Below are 24,312 nucleotides of genomic sequence, written 5' to 3' on the forward strand. Positions count from 1 at the left end.
TTGTGGCAAGCGCTAGGAGGATCTTGACAGTGACTAGCTTTGCGACGAGAGAGAATGTTTTGATAAAGTCGATGCCCTCTCACTGATTATAGCCCTTGGCGACTAAACGGACGATATATATTTCAACGGACGATATATATTTCAATAGAGCCACATGAATCGTACTTGATGTTGTATACCCATTTGTAAGCAATTGTGTGTTTCTTTGGAGGAGAATTCACAATGGACTGTGTATTGTTAGCCTCCAAAGCATTTAGTTCCGCTGTCATGCAACCATTCTTCAGTTTTGACAGCCTGATGATAAAACTTTGGCTCATAATTGGCAGAGACATTGCGAGCAAAGTTCCTGAAGCTGGGGTGTAATTACTTGTAGCAAACATAGTTGGATAGAGGATAATCGTATTTGGATTTTGCATTCATTGGGCTTGACATGTTGTGCAGCAAGTTACAATGAAACTACTGGAGATATGAAGGTGCACGAGAGGTATGTGCAGAACATCGAAGAGATGTCTCATGAGTTGGTTTTTCCGAGATTGTTTTGGAAACACTTCTTCATGGAACACCATATCCCTTGAGATAAAGCCTTGATTATTTTGGAGATCGAGAAACCTATATGCCTTCATGCCCGATGGATAGCCAAGGAAGACACAACGTCTAGCTCGAAGCTCAAACTTTGTGTGAGATTGAGATAATATGGAGGCGAAATTTCAAGCAACCAAATACACGTAGAGAGGTGGAATCAACTGGTAACTTGTGTCTCATTTTGAAAGATGATCAATCGTGTAAGAGTCGAGATAGAGTTCTTCGATTGATCAAGAATGTTGCGGTGAGGATGCATTCTGTCCAGAATTATAAGGGAATGTGAGCTTGAAAAATAGAGCCCGAGCCACATTCAAGAGATGTTAAGTTTCTTTTCGACAACCGAGTTTTGCTGAGGGCGTTCGACACAAGACGGATGATGTGTGATGCCCTTTTGGAGAAAGAATTCAGTAAGAACTTTTTTTTTTCTTTTGGCATTATTAGACCGATGGATTTTATGTGGGCTTGATACTGTGTTACTATCAAGGCATAGAACCGAGGAATGACATGAGAAACATCTGATTTTTTCTTCAGTAAATAAACCCACGTGAATCGTAGAGCATCGTCAACATTCGTGAGGAAATACCGATAGCCATTGTACGATGTTGCAGCAAATGTACTCCAAATATCACAATGTATTAATTCGAAAGCACTTGTGCCATGTGGTTATTAGAAATAAATGATAGCTTCTTTTGTTTTGCTAAAGGAAAAATGTAGCATGGAGTATGAACAGGAGCCTTGTGAATATCAAAATGTAAAGCATGTTTCAATAGAACTGAGTATTTGATCAGACAAATGGCCTAATCTATTGTGCCAAACATGTACAAAAACTTTACTAGTTACTGTTCTTGTGATGTCCTGCTCTTTGGGCTTCAAGGAATTTCCATCAAACACATAAAGGCCTTCAATGCATCTACCCTTGTCGATCATCCTCTGATAGGTGACATCCTGAATTATAAGGAGTCAGGACAGAAAGTCACTATAACTCGAGGGTTGTTTTTCAAGGCACTGACAAAGATAATATTGAATTTGAAATGTGGCACATAAAGAACATTGTGCAGAACCAGATGAGGACCAAGGCAAACATCACCACTGTATTGAACATCTAATGAGTTCAAATCAGGGAGTGAGACCGTGGAACGAAAGATGGGTATCATGTGTATGAAAAACACTACTATCAGAACAAACGTGTCGGGAAGCATCGAAATCCACTATCCAAGAAAGATGTTTAGATAACATAAGATGTGTCACAACAGATAAACATGTACCTCTATGAAAAGTATTCGAGGGCCTACATCAGACACAATATTAGCCAAAAACCCAATGTTCCTTTGAACACCTTGTTAATTTGAGGAAGGAGATCCATTAATCGGATCTGGGCCGAATAGGGGGAAAAATTTTCATTTAACCCCATCATGAGAAAAGACATGATGTATTCACTCTGGAAGTAATCGTGAATTTCTTTGATACCTCCGCAACATTTTCCACTATTTCAATTTGGCCTACATGAGAAATGAATGATATACATTACACACTTGTTCACGTATTTATATGAAAGGGATAAATACGGTGACTAACTAGTTGACTGACTGAGACCGGCCAATTGGCTCAATGGTCTCATCATCTCCTTATTTGTAAATAGCTCAAGTTCGAGTCATCCCCACCCCTCGGTTAGGTATTAAAAAAACTAATTAACCGAATACTAATCTTGACTAACTAACTAATCAGCTAACTCGGTAATGTGTAAAACATTCATCTGTATCACAGAAGACTGACTTCCATCGCCAAACCCATCCAAAATCAGCTCGAGTTCGACGTCCACAGACAATGGCCTAGAAACTCCGGCGGGGATCAATACTAACAATATGAGGATGAAGAAAGGTATAAAAAAATATGAATTGTATTCGAAACTACAACAATAAATAGTTATTGTGACACTTTATTGTAGACACTTTTAATTAAATGTTGTTACAAATACTTAACAATGACACTTGTAAAAAATTAATAATGTGTAAAATAAAAAATATATATTAGATTAGTTATCCTCACATTTTTAATTGATGTCATTTTTTATATGGAGGGAAACAAACATCGTAAAAAAATCATTAAAAAACTAAAATTTGTCACTATAAATAAATGTGAGAATATTTGGGTTGGTTAAATATTAGAGGAGGGAAAATAATTGTTACTCTCTATTGACATCAATTAAAAACGTCAGATAACTAATCTAATATGTTTTTTTATTCCCACATTTATTTTATCTATTTTTCCCTCCTCCAATATTTATCCAATCCAAATATTCTCACATTTGTTATTGTGACTATAAATAACATACACGACACTTTTAGTTGTCATTATAAATGATTTTAACTGACATAAATTTGTCATTATTACTATAATAACAAGGCATGTATAAATGTATTAAACATGAGTTTTTCTGACATTTAAAATTGTCATTATATGAATAATTAATAACACATATGAAGTTGTCATAATTAACATCTTATAATGGCATTAAAAAATGTCAGGAAGTTTAAGACGACATTGGAACAGAGGGCGTTTGTTAGAAGTGTCACTAAAACTTAAATGTCACTAAATATTGAATATGATAACATTTATGAATGTCATCATAAGCATTTATTTTTGTAGTGTCGAAGTTTTCATTGCGAAATGGATTGGGCAGTTGTGGTTGATGATCATGAACTGCTTGGGAGTTCTTATAACTTCTAAAAATTTGATTGATTATTATTGCGTGTTGATTAAAAAGATTGAAGCTTTCATTACTTGTTTTCATATGTTCTTCATCGTTGACCAAGAAATCGTGGACCCATAAATTATTTATCGGTGGCTTTGTAATAAATTGAGGTACTTTTCGATGTCACGCTGTATTGGTTATAAATACCCGATGATATCCGACTCGACCCCACCCCACCCCACCCCTATTTCGCGATGTCGAAAAAGTAATTTGTTCGGTATATTGCATGTATTTCATTTTCTTTTGGGCCACAAGTCAATGACAAATTGAGTCGGTTTGTGACTTTGGAATAGACAACGTTCACTATCATGCAGCTTGGGACTATTTTCTTGATACAAAGCCAACACAAAACTACAACTTAGTAAATGCTTGGGACTATTTTCTTGATACAAAGCCAACACAAAACTACAACTTAGTAAATGTTGGTCTCACATTCGATAATTTTATATAATAATAATAAGAAAATAAAGTACGAAACTGAACATCGAGATTTACGTTAAAACCACTTAAAAATTATTAAAATAAAAACAAAAAGATGAAAAAATTCACTATGAAACCAAACGTTTTGCCACCAACTTTCATAATACACAAGTGATGAATGCCATCTACCAAACATATTGCAGACAGTAAATACTCATTTTGACCTAAATTTGAATAGTATTTGAGGCATGTTTATAATATGGAAAAACTATTCTTTCTCTCTCTGGACACGTGCTGCATGCATATGAAAATACCCTATTACATTTTTCAAGAAAAGTTCCAGTTATTTAAATATTCCATAATTTGTAAGTTAAAATTCCATACATGATAACTAGCAAGTTGGTAATTTAGTTTGTCCAACTAGTGCGATATTATCATCTGTCTACTTCAAAGTGGCCGGCCGACATACTTTAGCTTTTTGTCCAAATAATGTTATTAAACAAATTAATCATTTCTGCATGCAGACCATTTTTGTTTAATATTTTTAGAAGACTTTTTTGCCTTTGTCTCAATTTAATACTAAAAAAGTCTTAAAGAATTAAATATTTATATCAGAAATCTTTCGAATTGGTTTATGATTTCAATAAAATATATAATTGACAACTCGAAGTTGCACATTATACATTTTCCTATAACAGATTTGTGGAAAAAATATTGCTAAATTTGTACTGTCTGCTATTTTATATGCGCCAATATACCGAACTAAAACAAAATATTTTTTCTTATTAGATGTATGTAAATCCAATTTATATTTTTTGGATTCTTCATAATTTTTTTTTCCTATTGCTCAAGATAATTATCTATTATATGTACAATTTATATCTAATTATAATTTAAATAAATTTTTGATCTTCCCATATCACATCAAATTTTATTGGGAATGTTTATTTATTGCCTTATATATTTAATTCTTCGCAATTTGATTATCTATTTTGTCAAATTTTAATATTCGTCAGTTATTTTTTTTATATGACTTTAATCATTTTTCTCATAAATGAAAAATATGGTACGAAAGCTGGTAGAGAAGTAAAAATATTTAACATACATGTAAATATATGACTTCTAATTGTGAATTTTCTAATATACTCTTGTTTATTTAAGTTAGCAAAATAAATTTTAACGGTTTTTTTTTTGTAATTCATTATCAATCTTAAATGACTTTCAACATTAATGCATATTAAATTTATTAATTTACTAATTATTTTTATACTAAAATTAGTTACTAAAGTGGGTGGATTTCTTCGTAGTTAAGCTAATGAATATTTAATGTTTCTATCTTATCTTATCTTATATTGTTGATTTATCTTTTTATTTTATTTTACATATTATAACAAGTTGATTTTTAAATATGAACTAAGATTGCGTGTGTTTTTGTGCTTATTGTTTATTTTAACATTGCTAAAAATATTATATGTATAGTAAATTTTAATATTTCAGATATAACTAATAAATTTTGTAAACTTTCCACTCTATATATGTTTCCAACTTTTTTAGACTATAACAAGTATATTAGATTATTAAAAATAATTTTTTCAGGAACTTAAGAATTTTTTATGTATTTAAATTATTTTTATTAGTTAATATCAATTTTTTTTATTAAAGTCTTGATATTTTTACGTAGATGATAAAAAATGTTAAATAATGACAAATTCCAATAAATTGATTTAAGTAATAATTAAATAAATATTAGATTGATAATTTATTGATTTCACTTATGATTCATTATGTGTTATTATAATATTTTACATAATAATAATTTTAAAATTAAATTTTTCATTTTTATATATTTTGTTATCCAATTTTCAATTGCATTCTAAACACAATATAAATTATGATTGTATTAGCATTATTCTACTATAAAATCATCATCGTCATATATATATAAATATATATATATATATATATATATATATATATATATATATATATAATATTAATTAATTTTTCATTGTATATGATGAAACTATATACATAAAAAAATAATTTTTCTTCTTTTCTATATATTAATTAATTCATCATTATATACGATGAATTTATATAAATAAAAACAATTTTTCATTGTTCAAACTAACAAAATTGTTATTACTTATTTAATATTACTCACTTACTAAGTTAATTAAATTATATTTATTAATTCATTGTGTATTTTTACTATGATTGCAACTTAATGGAGCACATAGGCGAGGGCATAAGGCCGTTGTCACCCAACAATTAATATATATGCTTAAAGTATTATTATTAATTAAAAGTACTTTGTGTTCGATGAAATTATTTGATTCGTGGGAATATATTTGATTTAAAGAAATGATTTCTGGAATGTAAAATAACATACACATCGGATTTGTTAGGTATAATAACTGTTCATACAAGATAGAATAATTGAAATGTGACGTTTGAGTTGATTTACGGTTCTGAAAGATTTTAGTTAACGTTGCAAAGTTACCACCGATTAGTGATTATAACTTTTAGATATATCAGAGACAAAGTCATTAAGATCGATTCTTATATATTGCAAGAAGTGTAATTATTGAGATTGAGATTGTTGAAGTGTAATAAATAATTGTCTTTGCTGGATCATCGATCGAACCATGTGTATGATGCAAAATAGATATAATATATATCATATGTGGTAAAACCGGATGAGACTTTAAAAAGCAAGAAAAATAAAATGAAGTTAAACCAAAGGGTGATGACCCAAATAAACAAGATTAGAAGACTATATAAAATACACGCAAGTATTAAAGAGATTAATCAAAATCAAATGTGACGATGAAAAAAATACATGAAAATTTGATATGATGATATGATTGCTGAATTTATTCGAAAAAAAAAATAGAAAAAATAAAATAAAAAGATGAAAAATATAGTGAAGATTCGAAAATTATACAAGAAAAGAATGAAGAAACTAAATCATGGTTGTTTAAAATGGTAGATAAACTATAAATAATATTTTATATTGAATAATTTGTGAAAAAAATTATGTGTCTACATATATTTGCAAATTTAGTATCAATATTAATAATGTATATATACTTAAGTTCGTTGCACGTGCTTTGCTACTAGTATAACTAAAAATACAATAGTTTTAACTTTATTTTTGAGAAGCTTCCCCAGCCTACAAACCACCTGGACGAGCCACTATATTTTAATTTGGCCTAGTCAAAATGTAGAGTTTGGAATCTTTTTATATACTTTGCGATACGACAAACACATGGTGCTTCCTTCCTGGTTAACTCTATTACGTATGTTTTTGAGAAGCTTCCCCGAGTCTTCTCGGTTCGGAGACTTTAACGTAACTAGATATTAGCGTACTACAACCGAGCCATACATTTTGTAAATATAGCCCAAAAATACCCCCAAAAGAATTGAATTTATTGACCTGCGTGATGCAATAAAGCCTTGATAAATTTGTAAATTTTATTAATTTAGGAAAGTGAAACCTAAGAGTGAGGGGGTTCTTGCTTAAAGTAGTTAGTCTTAATGAATTGTGATCACTGTCAATCTTCTTTTTCCACGAAATTCCCGAAATAGCTTGAAGAATAAGTAAATCCCGTTTATATATAAAACCCGCCATCTTCAACAGAATTCTTGAAGCCCAAAAGAAGAAATTTTGATATAATTATTAGCTAGATGCGTGATTGGACACCGGTTGCTAATATCGTGATGCTCGGTTTTTTGGCATCATTCCTTCTTATTTTTGCAAAGATTTTGGCGGAGCAAGAAGCATGCATAAATTCTGCAGTAAGAACACAACTGTCTTGTGGGGCCGCGCCTACGGTCATGCTTGGCGCCATTGTGGATTGCAGTACCCGTGTTGGTAAGGAAGAGATAGTAGCCATGGAAATGGCCATCGAAGATTTATACAAGCAGAAAGAAGAAAGGTTTACTTTACGAGTAAAATGCTCGGGTGGCGATCCAATGCAGGCTGCTCAAGCAGGTAAACGAGCTGATTTCTTGTTTATCATTGTAAAAATCGAGGTTTGATATTTTCAAGATTTATGCAGCGAGACACCTTGTGAAAAAGAACCATGCGCAAGCTATTCTGGGACCGAATTCATGGGAGGAATCATATGCCGTTGCAAAGATTAGCGAACAATTTAATGTTCCAATTCTTTCATTCTCAGATTCTGTGCCGCCGTGGGCCATCGAGCATTGGTCCTTCTTTATCCAAGCCTCTCCCAGCACCACCAAGCAGATGACGGCGGCGGCGGCCATAATTCACTCATGGGGTTGGCGACGGGTTGGCATCATATACGAGGATACGAAATCTGCCGCCGATGGCATCCTCAATGATCTGTACGGAGCTTTGCAAGAGTCTGACGTCCAATTCAGCAGCCTTGTACCTCTTCCTTCTTTTGCCCCGCTTGGAACTCTACGGGTCGAGCTCGAAAATCTGAAGAAAGGGCAATGCAGGGTGTTTTTAGTTCATGCTAATCTAGCACTGGCCGAACGCCTGTTTAAAAAGCTAAAGAGATGATGATGATGGAGAGTGGTTACGTTTGGATCATCACCGATTCGACATCAAGCTTAGTCCATTCGATGAATGCTTCTGTCATCTCAAGCATGCAAGGTGTGGTGGGAGTGAGGAGGTATTTCTCCGAAATGACACAGGATTTTCACAATTTTCACGAGCGATTTACCGAAGTTTTTCGAAAGAAGTATCCTGAGGAGAAGAATTTTGAGCCTGGAATCTTGGCCCTACAGGCTTATGATGTTACAAGAACAGTGGGATCAGCAATGAACAAAGGAAGCTACAATGGCTCTCAAATTCTTGAAAATATTCAAAAAACTGATTTTCTCGGATTGAGTGGAAAAATTCTGTTTGTAGAAAGAAAATTAGCTCCCATAATTCGGTTTCAGATCGTCAACGTGATTGGGAGGAGTTATCGGGAACTGGGGTACTGGTCCGACCAATTAGGCTTCTCTCCAGATGCTGATAACACAACTGGCTACAACTCCTCTATGGAAATTTTGGGACATGTTTTTTGGCCCGGAGGGCCTTGGACTACTCCAAGAGGGTGGGATCTTCCAACAATATCGAATCCGATGAGAATAGGCGTGCCCAATGGATCTCTTACAAACAAATTTGTCAATATCGAATACGATCCCTCCACAGGCATGAGAATATTCTCTGGATTTTCACTTCAAGTCTTCGATAGAACAGCAAAGAATTTGAAATATCCATTGCCTTACGAGTTCATTGTCTTCGATGGAACATACACTGATCTGGTGAAACAAGTAGAGTTAAAGGTACGTGAGAGAGAGCGTTTCTAGTTTTTGTTGTCAAATTTGTGACGCTTACTAAAAAACTAACATGAATTCTTGAGCAGAAATTCGATGCAGTTGTTGGTGACATTGCGATAATATCAAGTCGATACGATTATGTAGAATTCACTCATGCTCACACGGAGTCGGGAGTGGTGATGGTAGTCCCAGTTCAATCCCATTTCAGCCGAGCATGGTTGTTCATGAAGCCCTTTACAAAGGCCATGTGGCTTCTAACACTGTCCATAAATATTTACAATGGATTCGTCATATGGACCATTGAGAAAAATTACTGTTCTGAACTACGAAGGCAGACGTTTCTTCATCGGATGGGAACTCTATTCTGGTTGGCTTTCGCCACCGTGTTCCCATTACAAGGTTACCACTTCTCATTTAAAATATCAGTCTAAACATTTGAACTTTCCTTAAGATTTATGACGCAATTTAGTTAAGAAACAACGTGGCCGGCCGGATTGAAATCTTGCCTTCAATTCATAGGTGATAAGTTACATAGCAACTTGTCAAAAATGGCGACCGTCGTGTGGTTATTTGTAGCTCTAATAATCACTCAAAGCTATACGGCAAGTCTTACGAGCATGCTAACAGTGCAACATCTCAAACCAGTGCTAGACAATATCGAGAAATTAAAGAGCGAAAACGCGAATGTGGGATGCTCGATGAGATCTTTCGTGAATAGATATTTGGTGGAAGCGCTGAATTTCAAACATGGAAACATCAAAAACTTCACTTCAACTGAGGCCTATGCTGATGCTTTACGGAGTGGTGAGATTGCAGCCGCCTTTCTTGAAATCCCGGTGGCCAAACTCTTCGTGGCCAAGTATTGCAAAAGTTTTGTTATTGCTGGTCCTACTTACCAAGTTGGGGGATATGGATTTGTAAGTGTTAATTGCTCACCGATTTCATCTTACCTTGTGGGACATTGTCCTCATGAAAAGATCAGATTTATATACATATACATCGAGTCAACTAATTTCTTTAAAATCAATAGTCAGATCATGTAGGGCAGTGTCGAACCTTCCCTCACCCTTTTTCCCCTAGATTATTCCTCAATTTACTTTATTGGTCCATCCATTTTGAACAAATTATGTGTGATATTGCTCTTACCATCTTTCACAGACACATATTTATATATTCAGATTATATAAATTTTAAACACATTGACGAGCCTAAACAAGCATATGCATAAATTCCAGGCATTTCCGAAAGGATCCATGCTACTTCCAGACATGAACGAAGCCTTGCTGAATGCATTTGAAACCGGGGTGCTAAAGGATTTAGAGGACAGCTTATTAGCCTCGGAGAAATGTGTGGAAACTAAATCCGACAACGAAACAGCAAGCCTGAGCCCTCAAAGCTTCTTCGTGTTGTTCATATTAACCGCAGGCACATCAACGCTTGCGCTTGTAGTGTACTATTTTCACACGGAACGGCAAGTTGAAGACTCCATGGCTGGTCATGAAGGGGTTTGGAAGCTCATGTTGATGGTTGTGAAGAAATGGATGGAAAGGAGGAGGAAATTCTCAAGAAAAGTCCGCGATGTTGAATGTCCAAGAAATTCTCAAGAAATGGATGGAACATAGGAAGATATATCTTATCGTGCGTGTGTGTGTGTGTGTTTTGTAACTCTATCTCGATCTTCTTCTTTTTTTAAAAAAAAATACTCTTTTATAGTGAAATCTTTTTTATATTTTTTTAGCTTGACTACATACTTAGAGATATTAGTTTATAATAATTGGAAGAAATTATAAATTATATAAAATAAGGTATTTATGCAAATGCATCATGTATATACAGTACCAAATAATTATTTGTTAATTTACAAGGAAATCAGCTTTGTCGTATTTTTAGTTGAGATCTTTTGTAAATTTTTAATTCTAAATTCTATATTCTATATTATTTGTAATGACGGGTCCTGGCTGTCTCCATTATTGGCTAGTTGGTGATGCATTTCCGGAAATAAATTAAGGCATAAAGAATACACGTGTTAAAGAAAATTGAAATGACTTTGGAAAGTTATTATATTCTTGAAATGAACGGTCGAGACTCGAGCATACGTCTTATTGAGATTTTTTTTTATGTTCTTTGCTGAAATTCTAGCCATGGAATCATTTATACATTATCTCAATATTTTAATTGAGAAACTCACGTGATTCAATAATATTGTGATGAGATAAAATAATGGGTGTTCTGATGAGATTAGTAATTCCGGTAGAAGATAGCCTAACTATGTTATGTTGTGACATGTATAGTAGTCACGCAATTTTAATAGCGACGATTTTTTCAAAAATTGTCACTAATTGTTTATATATACCTATCATTTTTAGTGATTTTTATTTTTCTCCTATACTATGAACAAGTTTTTTGAAGTTTTTTTTGCCAAATTTCATATATCTTAATTACTTTAACCTGTAACTTTAGTTTTTTGAAGTTTTTTTTGCCAAATTTCATATATCTTAATTACTTTAACCTGTAACTTTGTCATATATATATATATATATATATATATATATATATATATATATATATATATATATATATGTGTGTGTGTGTGTGTGTGTGTATATATAGATTTTTTTAAGTTATATGTATGTATATTTTATAAGAAATAAAATATTTTTTTATAGAATTACGCACATGCTATATTTTTATAATTATATATATTAGATGCACACATACAGTGATAACTTGCATGTCATATATTTAGTTTTTCCATGGAGACATCTGCTCTGAGTCCTCAACTGTTGAGAATGCTTTGATACAAATTCCCGCAAAAATAGACCATAGGATGGCGGCGCTTGGCCTTGGAGATGATGCTGCAGCCTTTCCCCAAGGGCATACCGTTATTGTTGGATCCAAAGATGATGCTTCTGGGATGAAAAAGGTATGTTGCTGCGCTCTGTATGATTACAAAATCGGGTTGCCGGTGAAAACATGAATACATTCAAATGTACACATATAGGTGACTATGAACCTGTGGGTTTAAATGGCATTGGATGCATACACGTATGTACGTACGTATCGTACATACAGAGATTCAATGAAAAATTGATACAATATTCATGCACGACAGAATGAACAATGAGGAGCCTGTACAGTTTTTGAGAGAGACACAAGGCCCAATAAATGTTTCAAGACCTGGTCGTCTATGTGCGAATATATACATAGAGTATACGAAAAGAAGTTTCCTATGGATGATGACCAATCCTTGGCAAAAGCAAAAGTTTTCATACATCCAAATACCGTGCTATTTACATATCCTTCTCCTTTTCGTGCAAGGCTGTGGATTTGCATATCGGGCAAGAGTTCTTAAACAGCAGCCATGTCTCTATGCATTCTTGGTGGTATTCATGTTCGCAGTCAAGAATTCCAATGGTTTCACCATCCATGTAAGCAGTCTGCATAAAAGTACGATTATGAAGTTTTCTTTCATGGGATATCCCAAACAATAAGAATCAAAAAGCGGGTGCAGATACTTGATCATAACTTCTTGATTCGTCTTCAACCAATACTTTTGTCAGTATATCATCGGACAATTTGGATGGTCGTGAAATCATCAAGAATTTAATTTAGGAACAATAAAGAAATGGGTCAATGTAGCGAGACTCCATATCAATAACACATGAATAACTAATCTGTAAATGGTAAGCACGCACATAGAGAACTTCGAGGTATGGCAAAAAACCAAGGGTATGTGTCAATCAACCAATCAATGTATTGAAATACCTGGCATATAACACAGAAATTGACAGGCTCGTCCACGGATGGTGTCTCTTCAAGATTGACACAACACCCTGAGGTAAAAGCTCTCGTTTTCAAGTTGTTTCGGATGAAATCCTGATGTAATCCTGTGACAACACTCCCTATTTGTTCTCCCAAAGCAAGAAGCTCCTGACAAAAATCTCTGTTGTTAATCCTCAGCTAAACTAGAACATGACCACATACACACATTTGTAGCGTATATTATTGGAGCAAATATAGTCCCACGATTACCTCATATGACATGTGATCTATGTCCAAACGCATATCTGTATGCTGATCCATGAAAGTTCCTGCTTCTTGATGACCTGGAGCTTCTAAGATATAAACTTCCTACAATGAGAGCCCATGGAAAACAATTCAAACAGTTGCAAGAGTGTTCACAACCCTTACTCACATAGTCCTCAAACCACCAAACCAAGATACAGACGAAACAAGAGAATAAAATAGAGATGAGATAAAATCGTTACCTCTTCTGGTAAAACTCTCAGGTGAGGAAGGCTGTTGCGTCTGGCATTAGAGCCGAGTATGATTTCCCTTCGATGAGACTGTAAATACCGAACACCTGTGGGTAGAACCGGAGCTAGAAATGTAGGCCTGGCGTCTACGACGTCTGGGAAAGGATTTATGCCATTATTTGAAGCATTATTGGTTGAATTTCTGGGTGAAGAGGCTGACATTTGTGAAGGAAAGTTAACGTTGTATCCTCTAATGCCTTGCACCGGCGGGGTTGGATGATGAGGATTGGAGTGGATTTGAGGAATAGGAGGTCGAGGGGGATGTAGGAAACCATTCGAACCTTGGTTACCGTTGGTCAATTGATAGCCTTGAGAGCCCATATTCCCCGTTTCAACACAAGCTCCATTTATGCTAGCTGACATGCCAAGAAAAGATAAGAGACAGGAGAAGACATTGTCAAAATAGAGAAAAATTCAATTCAACCAACAAAAGAAACCGGTTATATCTTAGATGTAGACCTTTACCATGCACAAAAGGTAGCTCAGGAGCTCGCGCCCATGGAAATGTGCAGATATCACCATTGTTTGCACCAAAATGCATGTCGAACCAAGGATTTCCAGGGAATGGAACAGAAGGAGCAGCATAATTTCCCTGGATCATGTGACCAGCATTATGCACCTGAAAATCAGGTATGTTCCTCAAGCTTTGGTGAGATCCAATTTCGACTATGGATGTCGGGTCATTTCCACCATATTCAGGTGGCGCAAATGAAGTGGCATCTGTTGAAGTAACATCAGATTCAGTCGGTCTAGCAGTCATAGGGGTAACAAAAGAACTGGAGTCTGCCAAAACATTGTTATACTGGTAATTTGTTTGAGCCCCCTCAACATTGTTTCTCTTAAATGATCCTCCGACACCATCCATGTATGACATGTTTCTGCCGTAGCTGTCTGTAGGAACACCTACAATTCTCTGAGAGCTCAAAGGAGAAAACTGATCATACGTCCAATGGTTTATTTGAACAGGGAAATCTCTAATGCCGGTTGGGGGTGGCGCCAAGTAAGGATTATAACGGCCAGATGATGACATGGAAACAGATAAATCAAGATTTATGACAGGACGTTGGGGATGGATCCTGTCGTATTGTGGCATCCCATAGAAAGTACTGCCATGATGTTCTGGCAGGTGATGATGATTAAAACTAGGCCTGTTACGAATAGAGGGAGCCACAGGGTGGATATTCTGCTGAGGATAATTTGCGACACTCCCATAAAAGATGCAAGGTTTGGGATGTTGATGGTTATGACCTTGTGCATATATTTCCAAATCGATCATATGACCAATGAACTGTGTGTTTCGGTGCTCCATTTCGACCAAAACACCTACAACAGAACACAATAAAAAATCATAATGAGTCAAATTAAAAATAACACGGGGAAACAAAAAAAATTGGCAAATAAAAGTCTTAGAGTCAACTCAGAAATCATGTCATGTAGGTTTCTCTCGACAAAAACTAGAATTAACAAAGCAAACAAGAATCACAAAACCTTAACATTATGATGACTCCCAAAGTTTGACATCAGAGTTAACATATGGATCCAATAGATCTATTTACTTGAAAAGAAAGGCAAAAAAAAAATTCTATGTACTATTTGAGGACATAGATTCGAAGAAAACACAATCTTGATAAGCGGAAGACCTTGAGAAGCAGAAGACCGAGCATGAAAAGTTCTCTTTCCCAGTACTCAAAAATACATCCTAAATGTGAAATGATAATTTCTAATTCTGGAATGCCCTCTCTTCCAAGAGTCAGTTGTCTGACTTCAATTAAGTTCTTCATACTCCAGCATTTTCACTTGACAAAAGTTGTTATCACTTAAGTTGCAATTACTATTGATCCATTCAAATTACGGATTGTGTTGCAGGGTGATAAATGCAAATAAATAATAAAACATGTCTTAGTTTATAAGTGAAAGCTAAGCAACAGTTCAATTTGGGAGTCAACAAAGGTACAAAACTAATTTAATAAGTAGCTGAAATTACTATCCAGGTTCAAGAACGAATTACCAAATTAGCAACTTTTTCTTCTAATATTTAAAAACTTTATTACATGATGATTATAACATAATTAATAATTTGCACATTGATATAAAACTGCCTCGAGAAAGCATATAAAGCTTGGTCAAGATGGATAATTATTGATAGAAATCAAATGGGAACATGGTCATGAGCATCTCAATTATTATGAGATCTAAAAAATTGGGGACGGAGATCTACGAGTGAAACAAAAGGCCCTATAAGGAAAGAAAATGTCAAACAAAAACTTGACAGTTACCCGAACCCCCCTCTTCATATTGAAGTAAGTAAAACGAACAGTTGGATTAAATTAACTAAAGTAACCGGTCCTATAAACTCCAGATTGTTGGATTTTAGAAACAGAACACCGAAATAATTGTACCGAATAAGAAACACCGGTTTAAATTATCCCCCACAATGATGAATTTGACTAACCAAATATGTCTGTGATAAATAAACTGCCTGTATAATAATACTTTTACCATTTTCCCTAACTCAAAACACGAAGTACAACTAATTTCCAGTTCTTTCACAACACACACACATGCGTTTATCGTGCATCTTACATTCAATAACAAATACTTTTGTGTAAAGCAGAACATAGATAATTCAACCTGAGATCAACGAGAAGGGATGATACATAATTCTGAACTTATTTTCCATTTATCCCAAATATTTATTGAATTAAAATTTCATTCAAAGTTTCTCTAATCTTGTCCCCCAGCAATCAAGTAGCAAAATAAAACTCAAATGCCCAAAAGAATAAATTGGTTGCGTTGAAGCCCGGTAAGTTGCAACAGATAATCAAGAGGTCCCAAGCAATCATATGATTCAAAAACACAAGGAAAAGGAAAACAAGAATTAGGAAAAAAAGGGGGGAAAACCTTTTTCATTAAAAGGTTCTATCCTTCACCAGTCTTCACCTTTGATAGTCACCAGCAATAGATTCCAACTTGCAACTCCTGGAAGAAATTTTTTTTTTCAAAAAAAACATATGGGCTCAAAAACCCTAATCTTCAAACACGCATCAAAAGTCACAGATGATCATAAAACCATAATCAAAGAAAAACCCACAAAGAATATGACCTTGAGAAACAAATGTATGCATTGCATGTGTGAAAATATGCTTTTCACAAATTTATAAAGATTAAATTTTTATAAAAAAAAAAATCGTTAAAAAAATGGTTGTTTACGCAATGGATAATTGATTACGTTATCTGAAAGCAACTCCAATTGAAGGATAACCAGCGGAGAAAAACCAAGAGATCTGAACGAAACAAAAGAAAGAGAAGAGACACCCAGCAATTTACAGAGAGACAGAGTTTTAATGGAAAATCACATATAATTAATATTCTTCTATTGCTCTCATGTTTTGTTTTTGTATTTTTTTTCCTCCAGCATATAATCTATTTTTTTAATTAAGCATAATTTATTTTAAAAAATCAAGCATAAATCATAATTTATATTAATTATAAATTTATTTATATTTACCTACTTACTGTTCGTGGTTACGTGGCCATTGCAATTATCTTTTTGATATCCACGACCGTCCAAGGAATTACCATCTATACCCTTGATTGTATTGAATCTCTATATATATATGAATTTATCTGTGAGACAGATAAAAAATGTTTAATTTACAATAAAAATAATATTTTTCATGAGTAATTCAAATAAAAATATTACTTTTACAAAATTAACTCACGAGGTTGTAAAAACATTCTCGAATATGATAGTTTACCTTTCCAATAAAAACCAAATATTTATTTAAAAAAATTATTTGAAAAATGAAGAAGTATCACATGGCTAAGATTTTATTCATGTTACGTGCATTCTCCAAATTATTGCTTTCCGTGTCATCCAAGCTTCAACATTCTGTTGCTCTAAGATTCTTTATTGTTCTATTTTATATAATTATTTAAACCATCTTGGTTCTTATATGAAGTAAAAAATAATCAGTTTTTAAAAAAATAATAATATTTTTTTATAAATATGAGCAGATTAGATATTCGTCTAACACAATTGATCGCGAGATTGTCTCATATGAATTTTTATTACATATGATTTTTAATGCTAAACATTAGGAAACTTGAATTCATTATTTCCTTAAAATCTGAAGCTTCTACAAAATCCTACCAATACAATTACGGACAAATTTTTTTATATATATAACATAAATATGATTAAGCACTGTATATTAAATATCCTATCGATCAGCCTGAACCTTGGTGGAGAAATAAATAAATTATGGAATTGTCCTAAAGACAACAATATTTTATATATTTTTCTAGGCGAAAATTTGTGTAAGACGGTTTCACGGGTATGAGACGGATCTCTTATTTAACTTATCCATGAAAAAATATTACTTTTTATTGTGAATATCGACAAAATTGACTCATTTGAGATTATCTATTTCACAAAAAACCTACTCATCTTCCTATATATCAAGTTTCCTTCTGATTAAGTCAAAAGATTTGATGTCAGAATGTGTTTTTATTTACCACTAAATATATTTATTTATATTTCGAATAATAATGGAAACTAAAATTTACAATAATGAGGAAATCATGCACGCGCGGCTGTAACCTCTTCTTCTTTCCTTCAAAGTGACAAGATAAGTAACACAATCAAGCACGAGAAAACGGCATAACGCCACGTAGCGGCATCACATGGCTTCACCGAAGGTCCAGGCAACCCCGAATAGTTGTTGTAAGGGTAGTTGTAGTAAGGTACAGGCGGTTGATTGTAGTACGGCATCGGCGGTGGATACGAGTACTGGCCGCCGCAGCACTGGACAGGAGCGGCCGGGGGGCAGTTCTCTACTGCGAGGGGCGGCGGGGGTGGAATAACGGATGGCTGGTAACCAGATGGCGGCGGCGGCTCTGAGCGACACGGGTACTGACATATGGTACAGTTATTACAAGAATTCGAGGTTGGAGATGGTATCACACCGCCAATATTTGCAGCATCTTCTGGTTTTGCAGAAAACAGAGAGACCGAAAAGAAAATAGAGAACAAGAGGGGTGCCGATGGATGCATTTTTGTGTGTAATTTTAACCGAAATGAAAGTGTTGCACAAGGGTTTTGTCTACAATGCTAGATTCTTCATTATTTCTTGAATTTGTTTTATATAAATAGAGTTATTTTGTTTCCGGGGCTGGGAAAATCATGCACGTATCCAGCGATGTGGCATCAATATAAGTAGATATGGTTCAAATATTTTGCATGACATGAAACAAATAAATATTAAATTAGATCAGCTATTTGGGAATCATGTGAAGTATATATACGTAATGATTTTTGTGCATACCACCGATTGATGCTACATATCCATGCATATATGCATGCCTATGATTTTATTTCACAACATGAGCGATGCACAGCAGCACATGTTACACACGCACATCTATGTTTCTAACATGTTCATCCAGTATATTAAGTAAAACACGATCATCTGGTTTAACTCTTAAGTTTGCGCGCGCGCGGAGGTGTTTGAGTGATGCATTTCAAATAACATTAATCTAGTGTAGAGATATATATATATAAATTACGATCATTTATGACAAATAAAAAGTATTGTATATGTATATATAAGCAGAGAATGATAATGATCGTGTCGTCGTTTTATTTTGAATAATCTATTCAAGCGTGAATAGATTATTATGATATACATCATACATAATATTCATATATTACGTTATGTATGTAATAAGTGTGCTTTGATGGCTAGTATATATATATATATATATATATATATATATATATATATGTTAGTGTCACTTTGTACGCGGGTTACATATTAAAATTTTGTATTAAATAATTTTTGTTTAAAAAATTTAGATATATTATATTAAAATTTTAAAGTTTAAAATGGTTTTATATACTAATTTTTTATGTTAGGAATGATATATGATCATTTAAATCTAAAAATACAGATAAAGATAAAAAGATATTTTATTAAGATATGATATATATAGATGAGATTCACATTTACATAAATAGGTTTTTATGATTTTTTTATTAAATAAAATAGAATTTTTTGTAATTTGAGAAAAAAAATTTGATTTTTCAAAAAATTGCTACGACACTAAAATTAGTTATTCCTTATTTTTAATTATATAGTAGGCGTTGACTCGTTTTTTCTTGTCTTGCTTAGTTTTCATAATTAGCCCAGTTATTAAATGTTAGACTAGAAGCAAAAATAAGAACACTGACAATTTTAACGTGGTTTGATCCAACCGACCTACATCAACTGGATCAGGTCTATCCGAATCTACTAAACTTCAATATTGTTGTCATCATACAATGACTTATTCAAATAAATACTCTATATTTTCTAATGATGTCTTTATGAATAATATATACTTCACTTGGAGATCACCAATCATCTTCAACTCTGTCTTGATCAAACAATCTTCAAAATTGGAACATCGCCTTCATGCCCCGATTAATGAATCATGAGACTCTGAATGTGTGTGTATCACTATCAATTATCAATTGAAACTCTCAAAATAAAATGATAAAGTGTAACTGTCAGTAGTTTTTCTTAGCAGATGTCGCGACACATAATTGACACTTTATCTCCAAATATATTTAAATCAATATTTTAAATTTTCTCGATAAATGATCGTACAGGTGGTATATATTAGTATAATAAAACTCATCTGTCAATGGAACTTTTCTCGCGTAATTAATGGAATTCGTGAAACTATTGGTCGGGTTTGAGTCGAGGCCAATTTTCTCTCTCCTGTCTCTTTCCACTTAGGTACTCAATTTTAATATAATCAAATTCTTACTAAATCCATTCTAAAATAATAAATAAATATTACTAAATCGCATTCCCAATGGTCCGTAAAGCGCGATTCTAGTTATGCCATACTACTTATGCCTTTCCCCCTTCCAGATTAAAGGAAAATACGGACTTCAATTGAAAATGGTCTACGAACATAAAAACCCTAGCAAAAATCTCAATCCTAATTGGGCTCAGTTGCTTGAGGTAATGATTCATTGTTTTCATCATCTCTATACTGATGTATTTGTGCATTTATTGTTTTCTTGCTCCATTTTAATTTTTTTTTTCGCGTATTTTGATTTGCAGAAGTTGAAGAACACTGGCGCCAGTACTCAGTTAACCAGAAATACGAAAAATATACCTGTGGGAAGCACATTAGGTAGGTTTGTGTAGACATACAGTTAATTATTTTTTGCCTTTGGTCACTACCTGTTCTCCAACTTTTGGGGTTTATAGGTAAAAGGAGAGGTACAGTTAATTACTTATGGCCTTTGGTAACTACCTGTTCTCTAATTTTTGGGGTTTACAGGCAAAAGGAAGGAGAGGTTGGATGAGGAATCTGACGCTTCAAAGACCAATCCTTTGATTCCTACATCATCTGATTGCAGGTTGTTACCTTCATTTATTAAATTTGCTTCTCTTGGTTTAAAAAAGATAGTAATTGTATGCTTTCTCTTGTTGGCGAATGAATTTGATGCAACATGATTTTTGGTAATTGAAAATTCCAAAAGCCTTTTTGAAACAAGAGAGGGCTCCCTTTATGACGCCCATTGCATTGTTTTGACACGATCAAATTCATTTTAAAACTCATACATTTGGGGTTGCACCAATCCATGGCATTACCAAGGGAAACCAATTAGTACATCGTCTGTGTCGAACTCGAACATGATCGAATTTTTTTGACTTAAACACGTGTCATGTTACCGGCAATGATTCGACGACCTGGATAAGATAGTCCAATCCAATGGACTAGCTTCTAGGTGGGAAAACCTTTCAAACTTATTAGCAAATAACAACTATACGATCACTTGTATAGTCAATGCAGACATGTAAGATAGTCTGTCCGTTGTAAACCAATATTATTCAATTATTGTTTTTATTGTTTGTTCGTAAATGCTGAGTTTGTTCGATGTTCTGCTTCTGTGACAAAATGGTTAATATTTTCATTTTTTGGTGCTAAGGACGGCAAGTGGTCGCATCGTGGGGATGCAGGAGGAAGTGATAGTCTAATGTTATTTTTACCTGCAACATGATTTATTCTTTTATATTTATGGTCAAGCATTGAAATTAACCCGAGGCCAAAGACTTACTGATTCTTCTGCTTGCTCAGGAAAAGAGTCTTGGCTTCTTTAGGAACTTTCTCCTCGTGGTTTCTCCTGATATTTATTGTTTCATGCATCTTTAAGATTGGTTCTTTTGTTCCGTGCTTACTATCTATATGACAGTCTTACAGATATGTTGGCTATGGATTGTGAAATGGTTGGTGTCAGCCTGACGGGGAACAAGAGTGCTCTAGGACGGGTCACAGTGGTATTTCGAGTTTCACTTTTTTGTGCTTGTTATTCGGTTGTAACATAACATGTCTACATCTTGGAACATTGTTAGCAAGCGTTGTGAACTAAAAGTTACTACGAAACCTGCAGATTTTTCGTTTTAGCAATTGTTTTAGATTTTCGTAGACCATTGCTAATATAAACAACTCATCCGAACTAACATCAAAACCAAGCAACAAAAACAGAAAAAACCATTGTGACTTATAAGGGTTTAGGGGTTCGGCATTCCCTTCTAAGTTGCATGAATGGCAGTAGTAGTTCTTACATTTACTTATTTAGTTTTTAAATCTGCATCTGTGTATTGTAGGTAAACAAATGGGGAAATGTTGTATGTGATGAGTATGTTCGCCCAGTGGATTATGTAGTTGACTTCCGCACGCAAATCAGTGGAATACGACCACATGACTTGAGGAAAGGTTGGGGCTGTCAATCTTGCTGTTTTTGCTTGTATACTTCCCACATGTGTCTTTTATTCATCGTACCTTTTGAGTTTTCATGCGTGATACGTCAATGGTTAATGGGAATTATGAGGCCATGCTGAAGATTTAAAAATTTAATCTTTTATCCTCCAGTTCATTGCTTAACATATTATGGTCTTTTAGAGCTTATTGATTTTAATCTTGTTTTGTTTATGGCCCTCTTTCTGTTTTTCTTTTACTTTCTTGTTCTGCTACGTTCTGATATTTTTCGCTTCAATGTGTATTATTTTACCATTTTTTTTCCACTTCCAGCGAAGAATTTCATTGTCGTTCAGAAGAAGGTCGCAGAGTTGATCAAGGGAAGGATCCTTGTTGGGCATGCATTGCGCAATGATCTCAAAGTTGGTGTTTATAAATATGAAAGTTGCAGAATACATTTGTCTGTTCTAAAAATTTTTGTTCTAAGTGTGGATCGAATTTTGTATGTAGGCGTTGCTGTTAAGTCATCCGAAGAAGGATATACGAGATACATCAGAATATGCACCCTTTCTAAAGTACATCTTTACTAACCTATCGACTACCACTGAGTATCTTTTCTATTGCTGCCCGCATTAAAATTTGTTCGATGAGTTAGGGAAGGACGGAGTCGCTCCCTGAAGAATCTAGCGATGCAGTTTATTGGTGTTGACATTCAAAATGGCGAGCATTGCCCTGTGAGTTTTTTCCTCTCTTAAATATTTTATGCTGATATTTGTCATACTAGAAATTAGAAAATTTTTGTGGAATTGTTTATACTCACTGTTCAGCTAAATTGACTCGAATGCAAGTTTAGTTTATCGATCAATCAAGTTGTATTATTCTGGAGCCTGATAGTATGGTCCACCTTTTCTTGGCGGCCAAGCCATGGAAAGTTTTTGCTGACTCAGTTTATAGAAATGGAGATACTATCCCAGCTGCCCAAGTGCACCTTACTGGTTTCTTCTTGAATTTGAAAAATCATTGAAACAAGTCTGAGAAATTTCATTTGACCAGCTTGTTAGATATGCTTCAAATAAGTAAATCCCTCCATACATGAAGTGTCTTATTATTTAGTAGCAATCATTCTCTCTTTTAAATATATCCCTATCATTAAATATGTTAGCTGCTTCCAACAATTTTTTAACAGACCATTGGTTTTTTTTTTCCCAGTGATATTCTTAATATGTATGAAAAAACAGACAAGTTAATATTATTCGATGCATCTTAATCGTTTTTGTCATATATACACTGACTCACTTGTAGGTAGAAGATGCAAGGGCTGCTATGTTACTTTATCAAAATCACCGTAAACAATGGGAAAGGAGCGTCAAGGATTTCTGTCGGCTCAAGGAAAAAAAGAAAAAACGGAAATATAAAAAGAAACTGAAAACTCTAGAAAGTTGAACTCCCTAGCTTCTTCGAAAGCTTTATGTTGTAACCTAGTATTGTGTTTCCAGAAGCTTCTTCGAACCATTGGCTGCAATAAGCATGTTGCTAAAGTTCTCAAACATGATGCCGAAACCAACTGGTTGGGAGTTCCCGACTTCTTTACCCAATTTATGTGGTTAGTGTTTTTTCAGTAATTATTATCAACCCGCGGGCTTTGAATTGTTCATTTACACCAAGAAGTGAGAATAGGCAAAAACTTTGTATTGCTTTTGGTTTACCTTCCGTCGGGACTTGCCAATTTTAGAAAATTTTCATGTGCATAATCCTCTTCATTTTGTCCATTTCGGTATATTTTTTCTTTCAAGATTGGGTAGCTTGTCTTGGTTAAAACCATCGACCCGTGAATCATGTGCGCTTGTCTTTTATGATGCCTTGATTGCAAGAGACGAATGACTGCACATCTTTCCTAAAGATTATAACTCCGTTGAAGCACTTTTACCTAATATAAATTTGAGTTCAATTTTGCTCGATATATGGAACTATAAGCATCAACTTTAGGGCCCAATATGGTTAAATTTATTGTTGCCTATCGTTTTTGCGAGGTGTATCCAGTGCCCGATGTAATAAATTTGTGGTTAACCGCAGGCCCATCCTTACATGCTGTTTTTAATTCAAATTTTTCTCTTTTAACACATTAAGTTAGTATGAAACTTTCTAAGCATAGCCATGCAACTTTTTTTTAAAAAGTTA

At 34.1% G+C, this 24,312-nt stretch overlaps 3 protein-coding genes across 5 annotated transcripts; 2 read left to right on the forward strand and 1 right to left on the reverse strand.

Annotated features, from left to right (window-relative positions):
• The first annotated feature begins 7,240 nt into the window (after positions 1 to 7,240).
• Positions 7,241 to 10,848, forward strand: LOC140812777 (glutamate receptor 2.8-like). Its single transcript, XM_073171133.1, is given in 6 exon segments — positions 7,241 to 7,751; positions 7,819 to 8,293; positions 8,296 to 9,064; positions 9,145 to 9,457; positions 9,578 to 9,975; positions 10,294 to 10,848. Coding segments are annotated over 6 exon segments (2,649 nt in total). The 5' UTR covers positions 7,241 to 7,444; the 3' UTR covers positions 10,681 to 10,848.
• Positions 10,849 to 12,072: 1,224 nt separating this feature from the next.
• LOC140812462 (probable E3 ubiquitin-protein ligase ZFP1) lies at positions 12,073 to 16,755 on the reverse strand. 3 transcript variants are annotated; one of them, XM_073170729.1, is made up of 7 exons: positions 16,604 to 16,755; positions 16,315 to 16,353; positions 13,840 to 14,697; positions 13,327 to 13,730; positions 13,091 to 13,189; positions 12,824 to 12,988; positions 12,073 to 12,495 (listed from the first exon to the last, which is right to left on the reverse strand). In XM_073170729.1, exons 3-7 carry the CDS (start codon positions 14,681 to 14,683, stop codon positions 12,349 to 12,351), a joined length of 1,659 nt encoding a protein of 552 aa, XP_073026830.1. In that variant the 5' UTR covers positions 14,684 to 14,697; positions 16,315 to 16,353; positions 16,604 to 16,755; the 3' UTR covers positions 12,073 to 12,348. The 3 variants fall into 3 exon arrangements, with proteins under 3 accessions (XP_073026830.1, XP_073026829.1, XP_073026831.1); XM_073170728.1 differs by having other exon boundaries at positions 16,276 to 16,353; XM_073170730.1 differs by lacking the exon at positions 16,315 to 16,353 and having other exon boundaries at positions 16,604 to 16,740.
• A 3,499-nt stretch (positions 16,756 to 20,254) lies between these two features.
• On the forward strand, positions 20,255 to 23,855 carry LOC140812550 (uncharacterized). Its single transcript, XM_073170846.1, has 9 exons — positions 20,255 to 20,387; positions 20,490 to 20,562; positions 20,713 to 20,791; positions 21,629 to 21,713; positions 22,044 to 22,152; positions 22,468 to 22,556; positions 22,645 to 22,709; positions 22,790 to 22,868; positions 23,437 to 23,855. Exons 1-9 carry the CDS (start codon positions 20,262 to 20,264, stop codon positions 23,575 to 23,577), a joined length of 846 nt encoding a protein of 281 aa, XP_073026947.1. The 5' UTR covers positions 20,255 to 20,261; the 3' UTR covers positions 23,578 to 23,855.
• Positions 23,856 to 24,312: the final 457 nt, after the last annotated feature.

Source organism: Primulina eburnea, chromosome 14, assembly GCF_022965805.1.
Source record: "Primulina eburnea isolate SZY01 chromosome 14, ASM2296580v1, whole genome shotgun sequence".
NCBI classification, from domain to species: Eukaryota; Viridiplantae; Streptophyta; class Magnoliopsida; order Lamiales; family Gesneriaceae; genus Primulina; species Primulina eburnea.